Raw genomic sequence first — 25,582 nt, forward strand, 5'->3', positions numbered from 1 at the left:
TTACAAGATTCACTTTTAAAAACTTAAATCTTGAATTTGATTAATTTGTGGTTTGATTTAAAATCTAATTTAATTTGCCCGTTTAACAATATAAATATCATGGACGCCTCAATATTAACTGTCATATTATATTTTGCCTCTTCAACTAACAAAATGAATAAATTAGTCCTTTTACATTATATCAAAAAGTAAACTGATTCTTTCTATTAAAATTTTATTCATTTTTACTATTAAAATCTTGCACAATTGATAGAATAACCAAATAGTGACACGTGGCGTACCACTTGTACCTTATGTTGACATACAATGGCCGATTTTTAACAGTAGAAATAGATGAAAATTTTATCATAATAACTAATTTACTTTTTGATCTAATATATAATCTAATCCATAGAGATTATTTTGCTCATTTTTTGAATAGAGGAGATAAAATGCAATTCAACTCCTAATATAAAGGATTCCACAATATTTTTACCTCATTTGACAGGTTTAATTGAGCTGAACTAACTAGCTTTTATTGTCCTTTTTCCTGTGCTAAGACTATATTTATGCTTTAAATTATTAAAAAAGAAATTAGAATGATTAAGTTTAGTTTTATGATCAGATATAAGTAAATCACTGAATTCCTTTTATATATATTGTAAGTTTAAACCTTAACCTTATGTCTGAAGGTAAAACTTGATAAAGCTCAATTTTGTGATATCATTAAAAGTATAGTTTTAATTTCGTCTCACCAAAACCTCACGTTGCATAAGTTGAACTTATGCAATTCCTAGAAGATGTATGGGGAATAGTTTCTACTAGCATCTATCAATCTATCATCTCTTTGGACCTTATGATGCTCCAGCTAGTCACCTCATACTGACTCCAACAATACTCTTAGTTGACAATCCACCACTCTATCACTGGCTCGTACTTATAGAGTAGACCATTTGATGGTTATAATTCATACCAAGCCAACCTCTCTTTATAAGTACTTCATCTTAACACCAAGGCAAATTGATGAACGCAGAAGAGATCAACCATATAACCTTTAGTCTTCTTGAATACCACCTCCAAAACCATTATCCTTAGTGACTTCATCACTCTCATTCTCAATCATCACTATTGTGCCATCCAACACATTGTATAGCTTCTGGCTCTTGTTTTAGTTGAAGTCGTTTTCTCTGGTTATTTTAAGAATTACATACGTTGAGGTATTTTATCTTTTAACATTTTCAAATTATTGATAAAAGTATTATAGAAGTCTTTATACTATATCTTGAATAAGGGTCTGATTTTTTTTTTGTCAAAATTAGGATTTAAACTTGCAATTGTTCCCACATTTGAGCTTAAACTTCTTTTTTTATCTAAGTAAGGCCCTGAATTTGATAATTATTCTCACATTGGGACTTGAACATTTTTTTTGTCAAAGTTAGCCATTTAAAGCCCTAAAGTTCAAGCCCAAATGTGAGAACAATAATCAAGTTCAAGCTCACTGTTGGAATAATTGTTAAGTTCTGAGACTAACTTGGAAAAAAATGTTTAAACCTCGATGTGAGAACAATTGTCTAGTCCATACCCAATGTAAGAACAATTATCACGTTTAAGATCTAACTCGAAAAAAAAAAACAATTCAAATTAAGAAAATTTGTCAAATTCTGACCAAATTTAACCCATGTTAAAATAATGCTTCATATATAATTTTGATACTTAATCGTGTAAATTAAAGAGAAAATCAATTTAGGAAAATAAATTAAAAAAATGAAGGAATAAGTGGTAGTTGTCTAACTATAATATAATCTATATCTTACTAAGCAATTAATTAGAAGTTTCCTTAGAACCATCATTAATGTATAATTCGTCGACACTAGTATTGTAACCCAATATTTATTTATTTATTCAAGTGATGTTTATCAATTAAGAAAATTCATTACAAACGACAAAAATACTGAAAACGAAGGATTGATATTTATTTAGGGTTAATTCCATTAAAAGTCCTCAAATTTAATCATCAAAATTTTAAAATTGACCCCTAAATTTCAAAACATTCTAATTTAATCATCAAAATATTAGTATCATCATATCAATCATGTCCTTCTATATAAGACCAGCCATAAGATTAAACATTAAGTGACAGCTCAAATTTGATGTTAAGCATATTTAAGCAATTTGTAAACAAGTATATATGTATTTGCAAGGACATGTTTGATTTGGTACATGTTAAAAATAAGAAAATATTAACCAACAAATTTTAACAATATTGTTATATCTTTTAATACGTTAGAGTTTAGACCCAAGTGTAAATTTGGTTAAGTTAACGGAAAAACTTAATTGATCTGATATCGATACATTTGAGCACTCGATTAGAAATGTTTTAAAATTTATGATTAATTTAAAATCTAAATGATAGTTTAAGGATGCTCAGTGAAATTGAGCATTATGTTTAATATATCAACGACATCGTATTCATATAGTTAGTTTTTTTCGTAAAAAAATTTAAAAAAATATGTGAAATACATGGTCGGCTATACATCGGTAATAAAGAATCAATTTATACATGCATTATATTCTCAATAGAAATTTCAAACATCGCTATTTCTTTTTTAATTTTATTTTTTGGAATCTCAAATTTGATTCCGAAACAAACGAAATAGGTCGATGTATATATGTATATATATATACACTCAACTCAACGATGCAAATTTTACATATGATACATAAAAATATACAAGTTATCCGGTGGACCTAGTTGGTTTTATATGGTGTAGGTTTGAATCAGATGATTTCCCACTTTAAAATTTTTAAAGTTATTTTTTTGGGGTTAATTTGAGTGTAGGCATGTTATTTTGAGTTTTGAATTTTTTTGAATTCAGATAGTTTAAGTTTAAGGGTTGAATTTTTTCCGATCAGGTCATACGGATTTAGACATGATCACTTAAAATATGAATTTTTTTAGTTTATTTGTTTAAATTATTTTGATTTGAGTTGTTTAAAGTTAGGATAGAATTGGATTTGGATTTATTAGATTAAATATTCAAATTCAGAATAAAATTGACAGATCTATGTACAAATGTATATTTTTAAATTATAGCTAACAAGACTTTGGTAGTATCTGTAAAAATTAAGATCTTAGGTTCTCGTGTTTTAGTTTCATCGTGCAAATATCATATCTAAGTTCTTTTAGATTATTTTAAGTATCATTATGTTGTGTAGGCATATGTGAACATATTTCAAATTTTAATTTGTTGTAATTTTAATTCTAGTTGTACAACTACCAACAATTGATTAGAAAAAAAGTGGAAGTGAATTTCTTTCAAAAGTATTTAATCTAAATTGAATCTTAAAATTAACATTATTTTGAAGATTTTAGATGAGCATCACCATTTATTTTAAGTAGTGGTTATAAAAAAAAAAAAGGAAAAAAACAAAAGTCAACAAAATCATACGTCACTAAACTATTAATATGTTTATCTTTTGTTCACTCAACTTTAAGAAGTTATAAAATAGTTACTAAATTATTTGAATTTTTTTATTTAAGTCACTAAACTGTTAAGTCTTTTTCTTAAAAAGTTCAACTGATGAGTTTCGAGCAATGATTCGATAATTGATATAGTAGAACAATACCCATCAATGAATAGAAGAATATATTTTAGAGATCTAAATATTGGTGTTAAAAATCGAAAAGAAAATTATTTAAATTTTGATTCATAAATTTGTAATGTTTAAAGTTGTCTTATAAAAAGAAACTAAACTACAGAAGAAGAGGGAAAGTTTACTTTTTAGATTAACACCTGAAAATAGATGAAGTTATACAATAACAAATTTGATAATCTACTAACTTAAAACGAAACATTTTAAAATAATTTACTAAATTTATTAATAGTTTATTGAGAGTTGGGTGTAATCTAGAAACTAGAGGGAATTCGGTGGGGGTAAAAATCGAAGAACAAGCGCCACATAAATTTCGTGTACATCACGCTCCAAACCTCATTGAAGCTTCGTCGTCATTCACATGCACGTGAAATTGTAGAAAGGAACGATTTGTATTTCTGTAGTTTGGAAGCCTTAATCACAAAGTAATCCAGAGTCAACTGTCGTTTTAAAACTTAATGAATTTTATTCAGTACTTTTATTTCTTAATAGAGAAAATATGCTAAAATGTTTTTTATCTTAATTTCGTACTTTCAATATTTTATTAAGGCTATATTCTTAGGATTATTTAATAATTTAGTTTAGATCTCAAATTTAAGCTCTATTATCATCTGATTTATTTTATTATAATTATTTTGATATATTAATTTAAATCGTGATTGTATCTGTACTTATAATTTATTCCAAAAATAATTAAGATAAATAAAATTAAAGAAATTGTGTAGTAAGGAAATAAATTGATAGAGATGTAACCACTAGCCATGGAAAAAACTTGATGGCCAAGAATAAGGAGTTGTATTCGAGAAATAAAGAGACTTAAATTCGTTTTTCTTTTAAACAAAAAAAAAAAGGAAGAAAAAATAAAAAGGTTTAATTCAGAAAATGTCCTTAAAACTATTGTTTAAAATTTAACTTCATGTCCTTTTTTTGCTGACATTTTAATCATCAATTTAGACGTTAAATGTTAATTTATAAATGACTTTGCACGTATTTAAAATACGTGAATCAAATCGCAAGTATATAATATTTATTGCATGGATAGTTTGAAAATGAGATATTGAGAAACTAGACAATATCAGTAAACTATATAAAAGCTTTTTCTAAAGTTGTATATATAATAGGTACATATGTGATTACACTTTGATTTACATGTTTTAAAATTGTTCTACTTCGTATTTGAGCTGGCATTTAATGGTCAAGCTAATAGTTAAGGTGAAAGAATATACTTTTAGAACTTAATTTGAAAGTTTTAATGTTTAAGGATCAATTTAGAATTGGAGTCGTAATTTAAGGATGTCTTTAGAAATTAACCCAAATAAAAAATGAAGGGGGCATGTGTAAATATGATAACTTGGAAGCAAATCCCATCAAAGGTGAAGGGAATATACTAAAACCGCGTGAAGGTGCATGTGCTTTGGCAGTGGGATCGAGAAACATCCGCCGTTGGATTTGACACGTAGGATTTTCTTGTTAAAGATAGTTTTTCTTCTATTTTTTTTTTCAATTTACTAAATAATGCTCAATTAGTTATAACATCAAGGAAAAGAAGAGTAAAAGAGAGGCCTTGGTGGTGATAAAAAAGTTTTAATTCTAAAATTCATCCTTCTACTTTCATGAGAATTGAAGAGTTAGTCCTTTATTTTAATTAATTAAAAAGTGCTCCTCATACTTTATAAAAAAACTAAAAGGAAACTTTACTGTTAAATTTCTAACTTGGGAATCAAAAGTTTAGTAATTTATATGCAAAGAAATTGTAAAAATCAACCGTTAACAATTTATATGCAATAAATTTACAGAAATCAATGGTTTAGTTTCCTATATTTACTATAAATAGGTCTAATTTCTCAATTTGTATAAATTACAAAGATCGAATTTTAATAAATTAAAGTAAAAGACTAACTTCTCGAGGATGAAATTTATAATATAAAGTAGGAGAATGAAAATTATAGTTAGATAGAAATAAAAGAATTAAATTATCTTTTTATTTTGAAAATATTTTGCGTAGATGATGATAATAGAGGTTATTTGGTGGGTATATGACAAAATGGACATATATATACCACAAGAAATAAAAAGCAAAGTTTCATCATTGCAAGAACTTTGGAAACAGTCTTATCTCATATATTTTCCTTGAGATATATAAGTGCTAATGTGCCATGTATTATGTTCTTATTGGCAGTCTTTTTTATTTGGATAATGTGGGATGAAAATTATAATTCCAAAAAATATGTACCAAATTAAAAAGACAGTTATAATTTAAGGGTCAAATCCTCAATTAAACCTAATACGAAGATAACTATGTATGGCTTGTCGAGGAAGAATGGTGCAAATGATGGAGTGGGGACTCTGCTGACGCGTTTATTGTATCAGCATCCGCAACAACTGGGTTAATTGCTCTAAACATCCTTAGCTTACAGCTTCAATTTTAAATTGGTTCTAAATTTCAAAACATTCTAATTTACTCTTGATGTATCAAAATGGTATCAAATAGCTCTTTTCATTGGTTAAATTATTAGTCAAATCAGATTGTAAACACGTGTTTATCTACTATATGAATAATTTGAATCTAACATATTAAAAAGAAATAACATCACTAAAATTTAAAAGGATTTTTTTATAACATGTCATATTTAAATTGTTTGTGCAATAAGTATAAATGCATTTGCTAAGCAACTAAAAATATTTTACACCGAAAAATAAATCTATTTTTCAGAAATTATTTCTAAAGTTATTTTTAGTGAAACAAACATAGCCTAATATCTAAGCTAATGACTAGTAGAAAACTTAATTGAAATATTTTTAAATTTAGGGATCAATTTAAAATATATCATAATTTGAGGACGTGTCATGCAAATTAACTCATACAATGTTAACTAATTTAATTTAGAAAAAAAAAACGATTTTATGAAAAGTTAAAAATGCAAAGCGCGCAAAATGAAGGGTCCCCCTCCACACACAACCGGTTATACCGGTCAACAATCCGCGTATTCGAGACTTGACCCAAAAGAAGAGGATAAATTACACTTAAGGTAAGTAAACTATTAGTAAATTTATGTTTTGATTAATTAACTTTCAAAATTTATAAAATAGGCACTAAACTATTTAAAAGTATTCATTTAAGTTTCTAAGTTGTTAAAATCATTGTTGTATGACTTTTTCTATTTGCACCGCCTGCACCAACCAGAAGCTCTATTTTTTTTTTCTTTTTCTTCTATAGTTTTTTTTTTTATGAAATGGTTTTGAATGTTACAAATCTTCAAACCAAAATTCAAATAACTTTATTTTTCGATCTTCGACACTAACCACTAGATCAATTTTGATCTAAGATATGTTCTTTTACTCGTCGATAGGAATTGATCTATAGTATCGATAGCCGAATCATCATTTGGAGTTTGCTAATTGGACACGGGTAAAGCTAGAGAGGCGTGTAGGGGTCCTAACCCCCCGCCCAAAAAAAATTACCCCTTTCTTGAGGATTTATAAAGTTTTAACTCAACTTAATGGTAAAATTATATTTTGACCTTCCTTAAAATTTAAAATTAAATTATGCCCTCTCCAAAAATAAAAAGTTTAAGTTTAAACACTTAAAATTATAAAATTTTACATTAATACAATAAATAAATTACATTTTAGCTCAAATTCAAATTTTACTCCTTCAAATAAAAATTTTGACTTCACCCTTGTTGTCAAACTTTTTAGAGAAAAACTTAATAATTCGATAACTTAAATGAAAATTTTTAAATAATTCAATAATGTAAATAAATTTTTTAAATAATTTAATAATTATCTTATAATTTTTGAAATTAATAATCAAAATGCAAAATAGTATCATGGTGTAGTTATTCAAGAAAAAAGAAAAAGCAATAAATGGCTCCAACACCGTCCCTCCACCGTCAGCTACAGCAGTCATAATTAACCGACAATTGCCGGTCACCTTCTTCTTGTATAAAATTCCAAGCTGTTCTCCAAATTCCCAACACGCAAGGTCCTTTTCACATTTCAACACCCAAAAACACTTCCCATTTTCTCTCTCTGGGTATTTCTTTTTCTAATCTTATCTGATAATTTCTTATTGGTGTAATGCAATGCAAAGATAAAATAAAGTTCTGGGTTTGATTTAGTTTTTTTGAAAAAAAAAAAATTCGTTTGCAAATATGAGATTTTCCGATGAGAATTCGACGGCAGCTGCCGAAAGTGGTGGTGGTGATGGTGGAGGAGATAAGTGGGATTCGTTAGGCTTCATGGAGTTGCTCGGTATTCATCAAGATTTCTTCGAATCCTTTATACAGCAGCCTGCTTTGATCCTTTCACCACCATTACTACAACTAGACACTGAACAGAAGCCTCAAGCTGGTCTCCAATCGCAGCCGTATTCCACCGTGTCGGATTTTTCAGAGTGTTTAAACAACCCGCCGGCAACGCCGAACTCGTCTTCCATCTCGTCTTTATCGAATGAAGCTGCGAATATTAATGAAGAAAGTACTAACGCCGGTGATGATGAAGAACAAGACAAGACAAAGAAACGGTAAGTTAAAAGAGTCCGTAAAAGTATCATAGATAACTTTATAGCATTTGTTAGAATGCGTTTTATTTATCTGGGATATTTATAATTCAACATGATGTGTTATGTATAATAATTCAGTTATTTCATCGGTCATAATAATTTTAGTAGTAAAAATAATAAAATTTTTAAAGAATTAATTTATTTTTAATTTTATGTACATAGATTAATTTATTTATTTATAGATTAATTAATTTATTTATTTATTAGACATATAAAATACGATCTATCTCACTTATGATTTTTTAAAGAAACTTTTTTAATTCTTTTTATTACATTTTTTAATAATTTTATGGGAAAAATTAGGTTAAAACACAAAGAGAAGAACCAAAAAAGCAAAAGGAACCCAGATTTGCATTCATCACAAAGACTGAAATTGATCACTTAGATGATGGTTATAGATGGAGAAAATATGGCCAAAAAGCTGTCAAAAACAGCCCTTATCCAAGGTACGTAAAAATATTAATTGATTTAACATTATTGTTGCGGTTAAAAAAATACTTATTGTATATAATATCATACAAAGCAGAAGCTATTATCGTTGCACTAGTAGCGGATGTGGTGTGAAGAAACGAGTCGAGAGATCGTTCGATGATACGACGATCATTATCACCACTTACGAAGGCAAACACACCCATCCGTGTCCGGTGCCGCCTCGAGGAAGCGGTTTCGGTAATATCGGTTTGACCCCATCATTTATGGTCCATCATCAGTACCAGGATCAGCAACAACAAGAAGTAGAACAACCCTATATGTATGCTTCATTGTCTCCATTGAATCCATGTTTTAGCCCTAATGGTTCTTCTTCAGCTTCATTAATTAGAGACCATGGGCTTCTTCAAGATATTGTGCTTCCAATTAAGATGAGGAACGAGGCTAATGAACAAGTGTAGGGTAAAAAAAAGTTGGGGTTTTAGTTAATAATTAATGGTATGTAACTTTTTTTAACTTTGGGGAGATTTATTTTTTGAACAAAGAGAACCCACTTTTTGCCATTATTACATGTATAATATTTATATGCCTCCGGCTACCCTTTTGTATTTGGTTTTTTTCTTGTAGTTACTTTTTGTATTTAGAGAATTTTCACTAATGGTGTTTTTTTTTAATTATTTATTCCATTTTCTGCTTTAGTCTAGTCATTTGTTTATTTATTTTTATCATTAATTTGCAGCCATGCAATGATGAAGAAATATTTAGGGTTAGGTTTTGTTTGGTTGACGAGAAAAGTTTTTACGGAAGACTGGAAATTACTATACGTATAAAAGAGAAAATTCTTGAACTTTATGGAAAAACTCAAAAAAAAAGGTGCATTTTAGAAAAAGAATAATATTCGATGCGTGCACAGTATATCATTTTATTATTGGGTAAGATAAAAATATTTGATAACTTAATAATTTTATTTAAAAATTATTAATTGTAATAGTTATACATAAATAAATAAATTCAAGCTCAAAATTTAAAATCTTAAATCTGAAATTCAAAACCTAAAACTTAAAAAAATAAAATAATTATAATTAATATTTATGTTTATTAAGTTAATATTATTTATTTTAAGTCCTTTGATAATTTTTATTTTACATAAATGATGACGTGTCATTTTATTATTAACTAATGGTGCATAAGACCTATATACTAATAATACATCAAATATTAATCCTAATATTAATTATAATTATTATTTTATCTCAAATTTTAATTTAGAATTTATAATTTAAGATTTAAAATTTTAGAGTACATCGTAAGTTTAAGGTTTAGAAATTCATATTTCTCTTAAATTTTGAGTATATATTTAAATAAAATTATTATTATTTTTATTTCACTAATAATTTATTGAAGAATCATATACTTGGGAAATTTACCTAGGATGTCTCTTAACATGCTGACCAGCTATGCTTATATATATATATATGGCCATATAATGTTTAATAATTTTAAAATCATATATTTAAAGACTGCATAAACTTTTATTTTTTTCCAAATGGTCTTACCAGTATATCTTTCATTTTCTCTCCTATAGTGGGAGCCATACTATTGGGAAGAATAGATTTTCCATACGCTACAACAGCTGGCTTCATACAATTAATAGTCTTTTATATGTGAATATTTTACATATACTTCATGAATAAGTTATGAATTTATATATATTATGTTTTTACTCATCGATGAGTAGTGATTCATTATATTGATTATTGAATTGTTATTTAAAATTTATTAACTGGATTTTCTTTTTTTTAAATTTAATAGTCTAGTGATTTAAATAATAATTTTAAATAATTTAGTGACTGTTTTATAACATTTTGAGGCTAAATAATTAAAATATAAACTTACTAATAATTTAATGACTTTAGATATAATTTACTTTAAATATTAATATTTTCGATATCCGTATTTAAAGTGAAAAAGATTAAGATAAAATGATTCACGGTTCAACCAACCTCTATCAAGTTTATTCTTAAAGTTACACCAAGCAATAAAGATACAAAATATAAAATACATATATGACTCTGGTAAAATACGTAATACATGCGATATATTATAAAGATAATAAAAATTTAATACATTGTGAGTAAAAAAACTCTAAGTATAAAATGTTGTTTGACTAGAGATATATAATTATATTTTAAATTAGTTTGTGAAATTTTTTATTCGAATAATTAACCTATATGATACATGCATAAATCATCAAAATTGAGTTTTGGGTACTAATAAAGCCCACTTCAATCTTGGATTATTATTGGACTGCCCATTTGAAAATAAACTAGTATTAATCAAGCATACTCCAATAATTTTATAAGAACAAATTACTTTTAATCATTCTATATATACAGTTATACACTGGAATGTTGGGTTTTATATAATTTTTTATATAATTTAATTATATTATAATTAGATATTAAATATTTATTAAAATTTTAAGGGTTTTAAAACAATTATAATGATTTAAATGATTTATTCATTATTTAAAATTTAATTTAAAATAAAATTTCCAATTATATTTTTATTAAATCAAATGGTAAAACCATCGTATTATGTATAGATAGTTTAATGTTAAATTATGATTATAGCCAACCTACTATATTTAAATTTTAAAATTAGTATTTATATTTTAGTATGATATAATTTGATTTTTCTATTTTTTATAATACGTCATTAATTATTCCTATTAAATAGATGAGTTTTTTTTCAAAATACCCATTACGACTAATCACGTTGAAATAATTTTTTAATAATATCAAATTAAAATATAAATGGTAAATTATAAAAATAGTCATTTACGATGATTTAAATTATTTTAGTCACTAAACTTTAATTGTAATAAAATAGTCATTTATTACATTTTAATCATTAAATCGTTATCTTCAATTAAAAAGTGACGGAAATCTAACGCCGATGATAATTGTAGACGTGTATTTCAGGTCAATGTTACCTAAGTCAAAAGTCATTCTAAACAAAAAGCAAAACCTTTCTTTCATGAACCCTAAACAACTGCCGATGCAATCCCGTCGCTACCAAATGTCATTGGGTTAAGGCTCGAGCTTTCAAGTCTTCAATGTCCGAATCTGTTTGCATAAATGAGAGCCAAAGCAGTTCAACCATGCCTTATAGAACCACCTCGAGCCGACCATATTTGGGTCCCTTAGCTGGATCTTTGACACCTACAAGAAAAGAGGACTTAGAGATTCCATATCTTAATCTTAGGGAACTTAGCATAGAGCACCAACAAAGGTTTTCCACCTCTTCCATGCCCGTTTATTTGGTCACTTGAGACCCAAACCAGAACCCATTTATATTTTAGGGGTCAAGGCTCAAGCTATATATATTTTGGAGAACATGGATTTTGTCCTCCGTTATTTATTGTTGCTACAATGTTTTTGCATTGCTAATAGGATCTATTGCTATTTTTCTTCTAAATACGTTTTGACCCTTTGAATGGAAAGAAAAAAAAGAAACTAGGGTGACAACCCTTTGACCCATTGAATTTATTTTGTTAGTTCATATCTATATATCAATATTTAACAGTTTTATCTTTAATAAAAAGTAACAATTCAGTGATTAAAATATAATTAAAATAATTATTTTAATAATTTATTTAAATATTAATTAGATATAATAATATTATAAATCCTTTCTCTCAACATGACTTAATTAACTATATTAAAATCATATTAAACTCGATCAAAATGGCCCACGACACTAATTTTGTCTTTGTCATTATGATTATACTTTTTGCTAAACTATTCTAAAAACGTCTAGAATTTATCATTTTGTTAAAATAAACTACATTTTTATGGTTCAAATAAAACCTTAATTATTACTCAAACAAAGCCAACACTTAATTAACTTTTCATTTGACGGTCTTCCTTCATTTTTATAACCCATCTTTCAATTATTATAGAAGCACAATATTCTCTCTAATAAATTTTAGCTTTTTGTTTAGTAGCAAAACACTTAGAAAATTCAAATTTCCATTTTTATACATGTTTAAATGTGCTAGAATTCATGTCTTTCTAATTTTTACAATCATAAAAGATAAATTCAATCAACAAAATATATTTTTATAGACTATTAATATTTCAAAAGTATCTAATTACTATTATTTTAAATATAAAAGATTGATAAAATAATTTTAAGGATAAACATGATTGAGATATTGGATTGATTCAAAATTTTAGATATATACATATATATTTGTTTTATTTTAATGGTATATTTATGATTTCATCACTTTATTTATGAAAATCGACAAGATAATCTCTTTACTTTAATTTATTAGAATTCAATCCTCTTATTTCACGAAATTAAAAAATAATCCATTTGAGTACCACTATTAAATTTTGTTATTAAATTATTGAGTTGCAAAATAAATTAACAATTCAACAATTTGTATGTAATCAAAGTAACAAAAATCAATTGTCTGAGTTTATCAATAACTGGATTTACTTTTTTTTTTGGTAAAGTAAGAGGATATGACAAATCAAATTAGAGGGATTAATTTCTCAATTTTATAAATAAAGGGATGAAATTTAGAATTAGACATTTTAATTAGTAGAGATGCCTCTCGTTATGGATATCTGCCACGTAAAATATGGCTTTAAATAAAATAAATAAATAAAAGAGCGATTATTATTAAAAAGGACCAATCGATTCGAAATTATTTAGATTTTGATTCGGTGTGTTTTATTCGTAAGGGAATCAATCACTCAAAAAAAATTGCAGGCTACAGTGACCGGAAGAGAGGCAAAGAGAGCAATGGCGAAGCACGAAGACCTTCCGGTTCCGGTTTACTCTTCACTAGAACTGGTCTACGGCGAAGGATCTCAGCTGGAAGAAGCTCAGCTTAGGTTCGATCAATTGAAGTCCAAGTTTGTCAAAGTCTTTGGTCATTCTCCCGATGTCTTCGCTCGATCTCCAGGTTTGCTTTTCTATGTTCTCGCTGTTGCTGAGCGATAAGCTGGAAAATTGACTTTGATTTTTTTGGATGAAAGACTGTTTCCTTTTTTTATTTTGTGTGTGTGTGTGTGTGTGTGTGTGTTAAATTCTAATGTTATGTTTAAGAACGTGAACTTGAAAATTTGGATTTAGGTTTCAATTACTATATAAATCGTGAGGAGAATGGAATTTATACTTAAAATTAGTTGAGTTTCAGTATGATTATATATCTCGAATTCAATTAGTATGATTAAGAACGTGAATTTGAAAGATTTGAGTTTAGATTTCAATTACCTATAAATCTCGAGGAGAATGAAATTTCTACTTAAAATTAGTTGAGTTTCAGTATGATTACATATTTCGAATTCAATTAGCATGATTAAGAACATGAACTTGAAAGCTCTGAGTTTAGATTTCAAGTACTCTATAAATCGTGAGAAGAGTAAAATCTATAGTTAGTATGATTAAGAATATGAATTTGAAACATTTGAGTTTGGATTTCAGTTACTCTATAAGTCACGAGGAGAATAAAATGTTTACTTAAATTATTCAAGTTTCTGTTTGATTATATATTTCGAATTTATATAGTATGATTAAGAACAGGAACTTGAAAGCTTTGAGTTTAGTTTTCAATTACTCTATAAATCGTGAGGGGAGTAAAATGCATATTTAAATTAGTTGAGTTTTAGCATGATTATATATTCCGAATTCAGTTAGTACGATTAAGAACATGAATTTGAGACATTTGAGTTTAGATTTCAATTACTCTATAAATCGTGAGGAGAAAAAATGTATACTTAAATTAGTTGAGATTTAGTGTTATTATATATTTAAGATATAAAAACATAAATTTCAGATTCACAGATATCCTTAGTAATTTCAAATTTCACATAGTAAATAAGCACCCAACAAATGCATAGATTTGAGAACTAATCATCATTGTCATATTTATGTGTTTTATCACACAATTTGCACTATTTTTGAAATTCAAGTTCTGAAATCTACCTTAGAAAAATTTCTAGTTGTTTGTTGAGAAATGTTTTGAGAAAAATAGGCTACATTGATTGGCTAATCAAAACAATTAATTAAAATAGGAAGATGGTCATTTTTCACTTCCTCTTGTGAGTGGTTTGACTGTTTTAATTGTGAAAAGTGGTTATTTTTTAATCGTTTGATCAACTAATGGCTATTTATGTGTAGGGAGAGTGAACTTAATTGGAGAACACATTGACTATGAAGGATACTCAGTGTTGCCTATGGCAATCAGGCAAGACACGATTGTGGCAATCCGAAAGCACAAAGAAGGGGAGGCTGAAAAGCTTCTAAAAATTGCTAATGTCAATGATAAGTATGCTACCTGTACTTATCCTGCTGATCCTAACCAGGTAACTTTAGCAATGTTCTAACCTTTTCGTTTTCTTCTTATAGTTATCCAGTTGATTAGGTTACTTGTTAAATGTTCATCTGCAAGTTTACCTATTTAACTACCATTCCCTGATTGCATTAGTTTCTATAGCATTAAAAAAAATGCTGACTTCCTTCTTGTGTTGGTTTGTTGGCTTAAGGATTGCTCTTCATTTGAGTTAAAATGCCTGGTATTGTTTATTGTGCAGGAAATTGACTTGAAGAATCATAAATGGGGCCATTACTTCATTTGTGGGTGAGATATTAAATTCTTCTTTTCCCTGTATATGTTTTCTATTTGACAATGACAGTCAATACAATCTATTGATGTTTCTATCCTTTTCCCAAGTATGTGAAGACACTTCATAGTGACATATATATTGACTATTCTTGTATTGCAATGGATCCCTTCAAAATGGTATTGTCCATCCATGTTATGCAGGTATAAGGGTTTTTATGAATATGCCAAGTCAAAAGGAGTGAATGTAGGTAAGCCAGTGGGCCTTGATGTCCTTGTTGATGGAACAGTTCCTACAGGTATTCTTTTGCTCCACTTGCATAACTTTGATGGTAATTGAATAAAAATTTAGCTTTACGTGGTGGTAGTTTGTTTCTTTATAGAAATTGGATCATCTTTTTTGTTTCAGGTTCTGGTCTATCAAGCTCTGCAGCTTTGGTTTGCTCAGCTGCAATTGCTATTATGGCTGCTGTTGGTGTTAACTTCCCAAAGGTATTATATCTTTGCATTGGTAACCACAAGTCAAAATTTGAAATACTAATATCTGCGTCTTTAACAGAAAGAAATTGCCCAAGTAACATGTATTTGTGAACAACACATTGGAACACAGTCAGGTGGAATGGACCAGGTTTCACTTTTTCCTACATTTAATTTTCCTGAGTTGCTGTGATGCTTAACATGCTACCTCATTATAATTTGAAGTTATTTAAATTTACTCTGTTATTATTGAAAATCGTTTGTAACTTACTACCCTGTTTAATTATTACAGGCAATCTCCGTTATGGCCAAAAATGGGTTTGCTGAGCTAATAGATTTCAACCCTATTCGTGCAACTGACGTGCAACTACCTGCTGGTGGTACATTTGTGATAGCCCATTCATTGGCAGAATCTCAAAAAGCTGTAACAGCTGCAACAAATTATAATAACCGAGTTGTGGAATGCCGACTGGCAGCTGTAAGTTACATTTCCTTACTGAAATTACAACTTTTTGGGGGGTTTCTTGCATCATGGCATTTCTAATTCTACCGTCTTTGTTTGTTGGACACTCGCAATGCGCTCAACGTTTCAGATCGTGCTTGGTATAAAGCTGGGAATGAAGCCACAAGAAGCAATATCAAAAGTCAAAACTCTTTCAGATGTGGAAGGATTATGTGTGAAGTTTGCTGGTGGTCAAGGTTCTAATGACCCTGTCCTTGCAGTCAAGGTTTCTATTATTTAATTTTCTACCGCCATGATATTGCGGTGATTTCTTTTTTCGTTAGAAATTATACAGTCTTACATCAAACTTTACTTTTGCTTCAGGAATTCTTGAAAGAGGAGCCGTATACTGCTCAAGAGGTTGAGAAAATTACTCAGAAGGATCTTCCATCAATCTTGCGTGATAACCCAACTTCTTTAGATGTGCTAAAAGCGGCCAAGCATTTCAAGTTGCATCAGGTACTTTTGTTTGAAGTTGAATTTATTTTTTCAAATTAATATTATTATCAATTATGATTTTTTTTTTAAAAAAAAAGTTAATTGCAGTTATGTTCCATAATATATACATTTTCTTCAATCAATAGTGACTTTTTGAGGTGCTTCTCTAAATGCAAAAAAATTGCCTTTGGACTTTTGTGTAGCACGGTGGCTACCACTCACATTACGCTTTTTTGAAGGGGGTTGTAACTTGGGAATAAGAAAGGGGTTGCAGATGCTAAGATTTGAATCCTAAGCCTACCGGAAAACCACCACTTAAGGGTCGCTGCATAAACCAATTGGGTTAAACCCTAGTTTCTCTTTACACTCCTTATTACCGGTTCCCTTACTGGAACTAGTACCAGTGATCCTGATATATTGTCTTCATCTTTATGCGAAACTTTAGGTCTTTAGACCGTTTTGTACATCTTTAACATTTTCACTAGAAACATGTTGATATACTGGGTTAAGTTATGGAGTATTTTAGTTATTTCTTGATTCTTAATTTCCAGAGAGCTGCTCATGTCTACTCTGAAGCCAAGCGTGTTTATGCTTTCAAGGATACTGTGGCATCAAAGTTAAGGTGACTTTCAAATTTTAACAATAGGCTGTGTTCTGTCCGAATGCTGAAGTTGTTTCATAACTGATAGTTAATGATTATTAATAAATTTGTGCAGCGAGGAGGAAAAGCTCAAGAAACTCGGCAATCTTATGAATGAAAGCCACCACAGCTGTAGTGTTCTTTATGAATGCAGGTACAACTATCAGAATGTACATCGAGTCTGTTGAACTGTTCGTAAGATTGTAATTGAAAACTTGTTAAAAGCACGATTTAGTGGCCCTTTTTATGTTTAACATGAATCTGTCACACTGCTCCTTCGGTCACAACTGAAATCTCCTTAAAAAAGGATGATTTGCTACCTTCTTTCTATGTATGATAAAGTTTTTTCGACCTATATTACTCGTCCTCTTTGTAGTACTGATATTGACTGACGTGACTTTATGTCTTGTAAGGCAATAATTACAAGATAACTTTATCTTATATTACTGTTAACACTATTCTCCGTGATTATATCAAAAATCGATTGGCTTGGCTTGTTTTGCTTATGGGGGTTTTCTATGTACTGTGACTGTATTTTCTTTTGATGGCAAGTTCACATGGTCTGCTGGTTAGTGTCACTTATCTTACTTTTTTTAATTTTTTACTAGCTGCCCGGAGTTGGAGGAAATTGTAAAAGTATGCCGAGACAATGGCGCTATGGGAGCAAGGCTTACCGGAGCTGGATGGGGTGGTTGTGCCGTGGCCTTGGTAAAAGAGAGTATCGTACCACAGTTCATCCTCAATTTGAAGGTATAGCTCTCCGTGCAAGCTCTCTCTATTTATTTCCGTTTTAAAGGCATCATATTATACTATTAGTTAAGCTTGTAACTGTCCCGAGTCATTCCTGACACCAAGTCAGGAAGAAAATGACTAAAAACCCCTTATTATTACAAAAAATAGCAAGATGTTTCAATCTTTCTATATTTTTATAAGATAATATCCCTATGATGGGGATTTGAACCTAGACCACCATGATTTTTATAACTTCAATTTCACCATTTCAATCAAACCTTCATTTGTATGTTAAACAAAATTTTTATAAATATTTTTTTTCACCCATATCATGGATATGTCATATTCTATAATCTAGTATATATACACACGTGATTTTACGTGTGTATATATATAAATATGAGCAAGCTTTAAACCCAGCTTTGTATATTTAAGCAAGCATCAAGTTAGCCAGTAAGAAAAGATTTGCACAGTTGACACGAGATCCAGGATGTGTGTGTGTGTGTGTGTGTGCATGCATGTATATAACGGCAAGCATTAAGACTTTATTATGTTTTCAGGAACAATTCTACAAGTCTAGGATTGACAAAGGTGTGATAAATCAGAATGACCTTGGTCTCTATGTGTTTGCTTCAAAGCCTTCAAGTGGTGCTGCTATTCTTAAATTTTAGTACGTTTCATTTAACTTATCGGTTGTGCCATAACATTTTCAATTTCACATGCCGAAGATTTAAAAAAAAAAGGAAAATCAGTTTAGGGAATAGAGAACAACAAAATTCAATAAAAATTTGATCGTTTTGTGTATGGTTTTAGACAAATTGGACACTGATTTCGCTCTATGTAAATGGATTAGTGATGTTGAGCAGGTAGCCATTAATTTATTTCCCGTCTGTTTCTCTTCCGTCAATATCATCTTTTATTTATCCTAAGACCGACTTGAATATGGTTTTTTTTTCCCTTAATTTTTGGAAGTTATTATTATTATAAATACAAAAAAAAAAAACCCTGAGTCGTACGTGGTCAGTATATTTTGTGCTAGCTAGCAAACATAACATGGGTGATTGTTTTGATTGTGGTGGACTGGAAAGATATTTCTTTGTACATAGTCTCCCGACCAAGGGACCCAATCAACAATGGTGGTGACTGGTGGTCGAAGTTTGGAAGCTTTATCGATCAACGGTTCTTTGGTGTTCGAGTTATTAGCCACTTTAGTCGTTTTATCAATTCAATTGAATGATCAAAAAGTTGATTAATTAATTTAATTCAATCATTCTAACATCGACTAAATAAATAGTCACCAGATATCCAGTTAGTTAAAATAGTCATTGAATACTCAGTTATCAAAATCTAATATTCTGGTCTATTTTTGTTGGTATAATAGTCATTAAATGTTTACATTTTTATAATTTAATTCTATTTTTAAAAATCAAGAGTTTATATAATTTAAAAATTAAAATTAAATTTTTTAAAAACTTTAAAATAAAAATTATAATAATATTCATAAATAAATAAATATTTATTTTTCTTATTTTCTAACATAATATTTATTTATTAAAATAGTAATTAGTACGAAACTTCTCGTTCATTGCATGAAGAAAAATACTGAAGATTAGTTGGTGTTGTCTTCGGATTGGATGGTGGTCTATAGTGGATTGAAAAGATCCAAGCCCACGTGCCTTTGTACCATTAAATAAAGTTAAAAATTATCCCAACTTCTGGCCTGCCCCCCCAGTCCCCATTGATTCAACTTTAAAATGGACAACCCATCAATCTTATAATTATTAAATTATTGTACACAATATATTATTACTTTTATTGTTATCACGAAACTATTTCGAAGATTTGATTTTGTACTTTATGATGCTCTAAACATCATATTTTACATTGGACACAACTTTACGAAATCTTAATTGAGGTGAAGCATAGAGAAGATTTTATGAACACGTGTAGATCAATCTTCTTAAATACTTGCAAGGATTCGTATTCATTTTGTAATAAAGTTGACATTGAAGTGTAGTACTATTATTTCAACTCATTTGCCAATGAAGCCGTGGTAGTATTGGACAAAGTCTAGGGTTCTATTTTTTCGGATTATGAAGTACAGAATTATGACCTTAATCCATATGCCAATGAAGTTGTAGTAATTGTTGCGGGGTTAGATCTTTTTAGAAAAAGTCTTTTTAAGTTTCATTTATTGGATAGTCGATTCGACTTTCAACAATTAAATGTATTGTCTTTTGAGGAAGATTATGTTTTATAGTCTGCAGAGAGTTAGTGTGGCATGAGTAATTGTCTTAAGGGTTTGGTTCATAGAACTAAAAACGCTTTAATTATACATTCATTTTTCAAGATGAAATGATAATCTTCCCCTTGGCAGGGTTGAACCTTGAGAGTATAAATAACTTATCGGGGAAGATGGTATTACAAAGATAAGATTATATATGTCCTGGTGGCTAGTTCAAATCTCCGTGAATGTGTTTTCTATGGTTAATATTACGCATAATACTAATACCTTCCGTGAGCTATTACATGTTACATTTATATCAACAGAGATGTTTCCATTTTGTATACCCTTCAAGGCTCTCCAGGGAGTTGGGAGACAACCTTGACATGGAGATAATTCCTTCAACGTTTAGGGAGTCCATTAACTCCTAAGTAGACAACACTTTGAATATTTCTTTCTCAAGAAAAAATTCGAACATCCCTCAACAATAGTATTGTCAAATGCCAAGACTATATAATTTTGATATTCAAGTTTAACCGATATTATGTATTAATCATATATAAATTATTCTTAAATTTATTTTAATTTAAATATCATCTTTTATAAATCGTTAGTTCAAATAAATTCCTTTAATTTTTGTAGATGTAATATTTGAAATTATAATTGTAGTTATAAACTTTCTCTAAGTATAATTTCATATCCATAATGCCATAATTTTATTAGTTTCTAACATTTCAAACTAGCTCAATTACCACGTGGACCCTAGTGCTTTTTCTTGCATTTTTAGGATATTTTCATGATGTGACTGTTGAATTGTTTGAAATTCAGCCTCATATACTTTCCTTTCAAATTTTACATAATTTTCATAAAAAAATTATGCTTTCCATCATTTAACTCAATGATAAATACATGTGTTTAGATCATTTATTACTTAGGAATTCACTAATTTAAATCTAAATTCAACCTAATTCAATTTAATGATAAAAAATTAATGATTCAAATCTATTCAATCAAAATTCAAAAACAAAAATAAAAATCAAATCCCAAACAATAACAAGAAGTAACTCTCATTCAAAAATGAAGTAAGATTGTTTGAATTTTTTGGTATGATTAAACTATTATTAAGTTTACATTTTGATTTAAAAGTTACAAAATATCATTTAATTATTCAAAAGTTTTTATTTAAGTCATTGAACTATTATAATTACTGTTGTATGGTCTTATATGTTCTCACCTTCTGCATTAATCGAAAGCTTCTCTTCCTCTTTTATATATATATTTTTTCATGAAGCAGTTTTAAACACTATGAATCTAAGAACAAAAGTCCAAACAACTATTTTTTCTAATCTTCGATATTGATCGCCAAATCGACTTGAACATAAAGTATATTCTTCTACCCTTTGATATGAGTATTGATCTACTGCACCGATCATCGAATTGTCGCTTAGAACTTGATAATCGTATTCTTAAAAAAATACTTAACAACCTAATAACTTAAATAAAAACTTTTGAATAGTTTAATGACTAAAACGAAAACTTTCAAATAATTCAGTTACCATTTTATAACTTTTTGAATTTTACTATTAATTTAGTGTGATTAAGTGTAGTTTGCCTTTATTTTCGTATATGAATGCATGGATGCACCCACTTGGGCAATAAACAGATTTTTTTTTTTTGGGGGGGGTGGGGGGGACTCTCACATGGTAGGGCATAGAAATACAGCAAATTACGCCTAAAGTATCTATTTTTCTTTTGCATTTTATTCAACTTTCTTTAAAAAAAAGAATTTATTTCATGAAATTTTAGATTCATTAACGTATCATCTCTTAAAGTTGATGCTAGGATTTAGGGTTATATATATTATATGGATTTTTCTTTGATGAATTATTGCAGCAAACATCGTATCTGATAATGTTTAAGCAAATGGGTCCAAAGCAATGAACTCAGCTGCAATTAATCCAAATACATTATTATTTTCTTTCATGACAAGTCACATACTACGAGTCAGTAAAAATCAGTTAATTATCAGTTAAGAATTTTTAAAATCGAATTCATCGATTTTATCAACTTTAATATTAAAATATGTCATAAGCTTTTTATTTTTTCTAAATTTAAAATTTAGTTCTCTCAACTTTTAGATTTTAAAATTCAGGTCCAATTATTAATATTATTAAAATTATTTTGTTAAATTCAAAATTATTACAACATTATTTTTTAATTAACTGTGTGAGTATTTTCTTAAAAAATTTATTTATTTTTAACATCAAGTCACTAACTTTATTGAAAACATGTGATGGGTTCTAAATTTTACAATAATATGATTGATACATTTCAAATATTTATATGATTACAATAATAATTACTATCATAATTATAATATACGTAAATCAATTATAATCAAAATTAATGTTACATATTCTAATCAAAGAAAATCAAATAACATCCAATTTTAATAAAGTTAATATTTATTATTTTAAAAAATAATATGAATTTTTTTTCTTTTAATTTATAGTTCAATTGCAAAACCGCATTTAACAATGTTTTCTAAATACTAAATCTCTTTAATAATAAAAGGTTTAAACTGATAATGTTTCTATAATAAAGGGATCTACTAGGTAGTTTTACCCAAATTTGAAATCTGTCAGTTTCCACTTACCTAGTACTTTCCAATTTCCCTCCTCACCCTTAATATCTTCCTTTTCCTAATTAATTAATTTAATCCAAAGCTATTAAAATTCTAAATTGCATTAATTGATTCGGTCTATATATAAATTAAGCTTTTGTAGACTGAACTAAAGTAGAGCCTATCTCTTGTTTCAGCATTGGATCTGGGTATTTTTCTTGCTTTCACTGGAAGGTATATATATATATATATATTCTTTTTATATATCTTATTGTTATTTATCTGATAAAGAACCCTATTTTCTTTATTGGGTATGGATGAATGTGGGGTTTTCATTGGTACATTTTCAGGTTTTTGAATCGTTTTTATATTTTTTTCCTGCTTTTTATGCATTGGCTCTGTTTCCAATGGCTTTTGATGTTTTTTTTTCTTTTTTGGGGGGTTTTGGATTTTATGATTTTGTGATTGAATCTCTTATATTCTGTTGATTATTTCAGGGTTCTGCTCATTGGAGGTTTGATAGTGAAAGTGTTCTTCTGGGTAGTAAGTTCAATAACAAAGCTAAATTGCATTTATTTAAAGCCGCGCTTTTTGTGTGAATTTTTAAATCTGAAAAAATCCCCAAATTTGTAATGTATTTGTATAGATTGAGATTCTGACAGTTAGGATTTTGATTGGTTGATTAATATGGCTCCTAGAGATAAAGATTTAGAACTTGGAATTGAAAATGGGGTCATTGATAATGCTAGAGGAGAAAAAGAAGATTATAGCATATGCCCTATTTCAGACATTAGCCGACCCGTTGTTAAGGTTAAAGGTGGTTTGGCCGATGATAGAGTGTCGTTGTCTGGTGATGTGTCGAGTTGTGGTAGTGTTTGTGTGGAGAACACGAATGGCGACGGTAAAGATGCTAAGGACAACCGATTAGCGAAGGAGAAACGTAAAAGCTTGGGTTATAAGAAACCTCCTAAACCTCCTAGGCCACCACGAGCTCCGTCCTTGGATGCGGCCGACCAGAAGTTGATTAAAGAGATTGCAGAACTTGCGAGATTGAAACGTGCACGTTTGAAAGCCTTGAAGAAGATGAAAGCTGCTAAGGGAATGGGAGCGACATCTTCTAACAGCACCAACAACATGCTTGCTGCTGTGTTTACCGTCATTTTTTGTATTGTCATGATCTTTCAAGGTAATGTGTTCACTATCTTGCAGCTTGTGGTATGACCATTGCATTATTTATGGTGTATATGATTTGTTTATGGCTTCATTTCATTGTGATTGGCGGTAAAGATGCCTGATATCTCTGTCTCAATTTATCTGGTATTCAATTCTATTGGATGGATACTATATATGCAACCTCGGTTTCCAAGCCCGGAATATAGCTTAAAATTTGTTTGCTGTTTTTATGCAGGAATGTCATCCGGGAACAGACCGACAAGTTTCCAAGGTTCACCTGTGCTAGCCGGAGCCAGAGCAGTGAAGGGCGGTCTAATTTCAGTCCAGTTCTCAGGGAAACAATCTGCCAACATACCAAACCAACCCGACTCGGGATCTCCCTAGTACGTAACCCTTCATATCGGCAACACAACTTGATATTGCATTTCTATACGTTCTGGGTACTTAAACCGAATCAATTAAGATAATAGAAGCAATGGTAGTGATTTTCAAGTCTGCTTTCTTTTTTGTAGTTTAGTGGAACAGGTTGCGGGTCTAGACCCTTGGGAAAAGCCGAAAAGATCTTCAGGATAAGCCATTTCTCCAGAAGATGTTTCGTATTAACAGCCTTGGTATCTCTGGAGTTTAACTTTTCCTGGTAATTCATCCCCGGACTGTTGTATGCTATTTGAATAAAGCTGAAAGGGATCGAGTGAAATTACCATGTAAATTTTTGGCCATGATTCTCAAATCTCAAATAATAATAATAAAGTATAATAAATTTGAAAACCCAGTGATTTGAAAAAAAAAAATTGTACAATAATTATGTTCTTGCAAGTTGACTTACAAATCTGAATAACTATATACCTATATATATATGTTTTTTGAGCCTGGACTTTGGATTCGGGTGTAAGTGTTGTTACGACACGGATATTTTTAATTTTAGCCAAGATTTTATTTGTATTTCAAAATTTTTCGCATCATAGATATATCATATATCCGTGTTTAAAGATCTATACGTTATTAGTGTCGGATATGAATATACTTGAAGAAAAATGAAGCTTCGGGTTTTCTTTGTTGTTATGGAACATTTGTTGTTTCTTTCTCAATGGATTGTACAGTTCATAATGGTATCATTTTGCAAGTGATGTAAGAGTTTGGTAATAAAATCATAATTAAAATATATCATGAGATGTTTAGAGCTTGATCTGATTTAGAATATTTTAATTTTTTAAATAATAGAATATTTAATTTTAGGATTGATTTGAATTTGTACCAAATCCAGATGTTGAGTTCATGTGTATTCACGTGTGCTTGTTTGTTTAATCTGTCTCTAACTTCTTCCATACCTTTCGGGTTTTTTCCCACCTTAACCCGGACTTGATTATTCTCAATGTAATTTGATTTGATTTAAAATTAAATATTAATTTATTTGATTTAAACTCGATCTGAAAAGTCAAAAGTTATAATTGATTCCGATTTGAGATCGATCCTATATGTCATAATTTATCGTTTTTAATATTTTTTT

General features: G+C 29.0%; 3 protein-coding genes and 1 pseudogene across 8 annotated transcripts in view; 3 read left to right on the top strand and 1 right to left on the bottom strand.

The window, feature by feature from the left end:
• LOC108456722 (ISWI chromatin-remodeling complex ATPase CHR11-like) overlaps positions 1 to 25,582 on the bottom strand; it is a 75,338-nt gene that overhangs the window by 32,289 nt on the left and 17,467 nt on the right. Inside the window, exon 1 of one of the 4 annotated variants that reach the window (XM_053018745.1) lies at positions 19,780 to 19,789. The exons of 2 other annotated variants lie outside the window; for them this stretch is intronic. The gene's annotated coding sequence lies outside the window, so the exon portion shown is untranslated. Of the gene's footprint in view, positions 1 to 7,073; positions 7,085 to 19,779; positions 19,790 to 25,582 lie in introns of those variants that run through there. One more of the 4 variants, XM_053018747.1, reaches the window with a different exon arrangement.
• On the top strand, positions 7,608 to 9,300 carry LOC108455938 (WRKY transcription factor 23-like; annotated as a pseudogene). Its single transcript, XR_008270655.1, has 3 exons — positions 7,608 to 8,158; positions 8,501 to 8,643; positions 8,724 to 9,300. The product of XR_008270655.1 is annotated as a WRKY transcription factor 23-like (transcript).
• On the top strand, positions 13,308 to 18,962 carry LOC108454150 (galactokinase-like). The gene is made up of 13 exons (XM_017752491.2): positions 13,308 to 13,607; positions 14,825 to 15,009; positions 15,238 to 15,284; positions 15,471 to 15,565; positions 15,676 to 15,758; positions 15,826 to 15,894; positions 16,036 to 16,221; positions 16,337 to 16,471; positions 16,570 to 16,704; positions 17,235 to 17,305; positions 17,400 to 17,477; positions 17,932 to 18,073; positions 18,616 to 18,962. Exons 1-13 carry the CDS (start codon positions 13,445 to 13,447, stop codon positions 18,724 to 18,726), a joined length of 1,500 nt encoding a protein of 499 aa, XP_017607980.2. The 5' UTR covers positions 13,308 to 13,444; the 3' UTR covers positions 18,727 to 18,962.
• On the top strand, positions 22,978 to 24,843 carry LOC108455952 (uncharacterized). Of its 2 annotated transcripts, none has more exons than XM_017754537.2 (4): positions 22,978 to 23,136; positions 23,400 to 24,088; positions 24,311 to 24,458; positions 24,588 to 24,843. In XM_017754537.2, exons 2-4 carry the CDS (start codon positions 23,590 to 23,592, stop codon positions 24,646 to 24,648), a joined length of 708 nt encoding a protein of 235 aa, XP_017610026.1. In that variant the 5' UTR covers positions 22,978 to 23,136; positions 23,400 to 23,589; the 3' UTR covers positions 24,649 to 24,843. The 2 variants fall into 2 exon arrangements, with proteins under 2 accessions (XP_017610026.1, XP_017610027.1); XM_017754538.2 differs by lacking the exon at positions 22,978 to 23,136 and adding an exon at positions 23,171 to 23,252.

Source organism: Gossypium arboreum, chromosome 9 (genome assembly GCF_025698485.1).
Source record: "Gossypium arboreum isolate Shixiya-1 chromosome 9, ASM2569848v2, whole genome shotgun sequence".
Classification (NCBI taxonomy): domain Eukaryota; kingdom Viridiplantae; phylum Streptophyta; class Magnoliopsida; order Malvales; family Malvaceae; genus Gossypium; species Gossypium arboreum.

Excerpts from the sequence above, each read along its gene's own strand:
- LOC108454150 (XM_017752491.2), top strand. The coding sequence starts at position 13,445 with ATGGCGAAGCACGAAGACCTTCCGGTTCCGGTTTACTCTTCACTAGAA. Across the intron at positions 16,472-16,569 it reads ACCCTGTCCTTGCAGTCAAG|GAATTCTTGAAAGAGGAGCC; the intron begins GTTTCTATTATT and ends CTTTTGCTTCAG. Across the intron at positions 18,074-18,615 it reads AGTTCATCCTCAATTTGAAG|GAACAATTCTACAAGTCTAG; the intron begins GTATAGCTCTCC and ends TTATGTTTTCAG.
- LOC108455952 (XM_017754537.2), top strand. The coding sequence starts at position 23,590 with ATGGCTCCTAGAGATAAAGATTTAGAACTTGGAATTGAAAATGGGGTC. Across the intron at positions 24,089-24,310 it reads TATTGTCATGATCTTTCAAG|GAATGTCATCCGGGAACAGA; the intron begins GTAATGTGTTCA and ends GTTTTTATGCAG. Across the intron at positions 24,459-24,587 it reads CCCGACTCGGGATCTCCCTA|TTTAGTGGAACAGGTTGCGG; the intron begins GTACGTAACCCT and ends TCTTTTTTGTAG.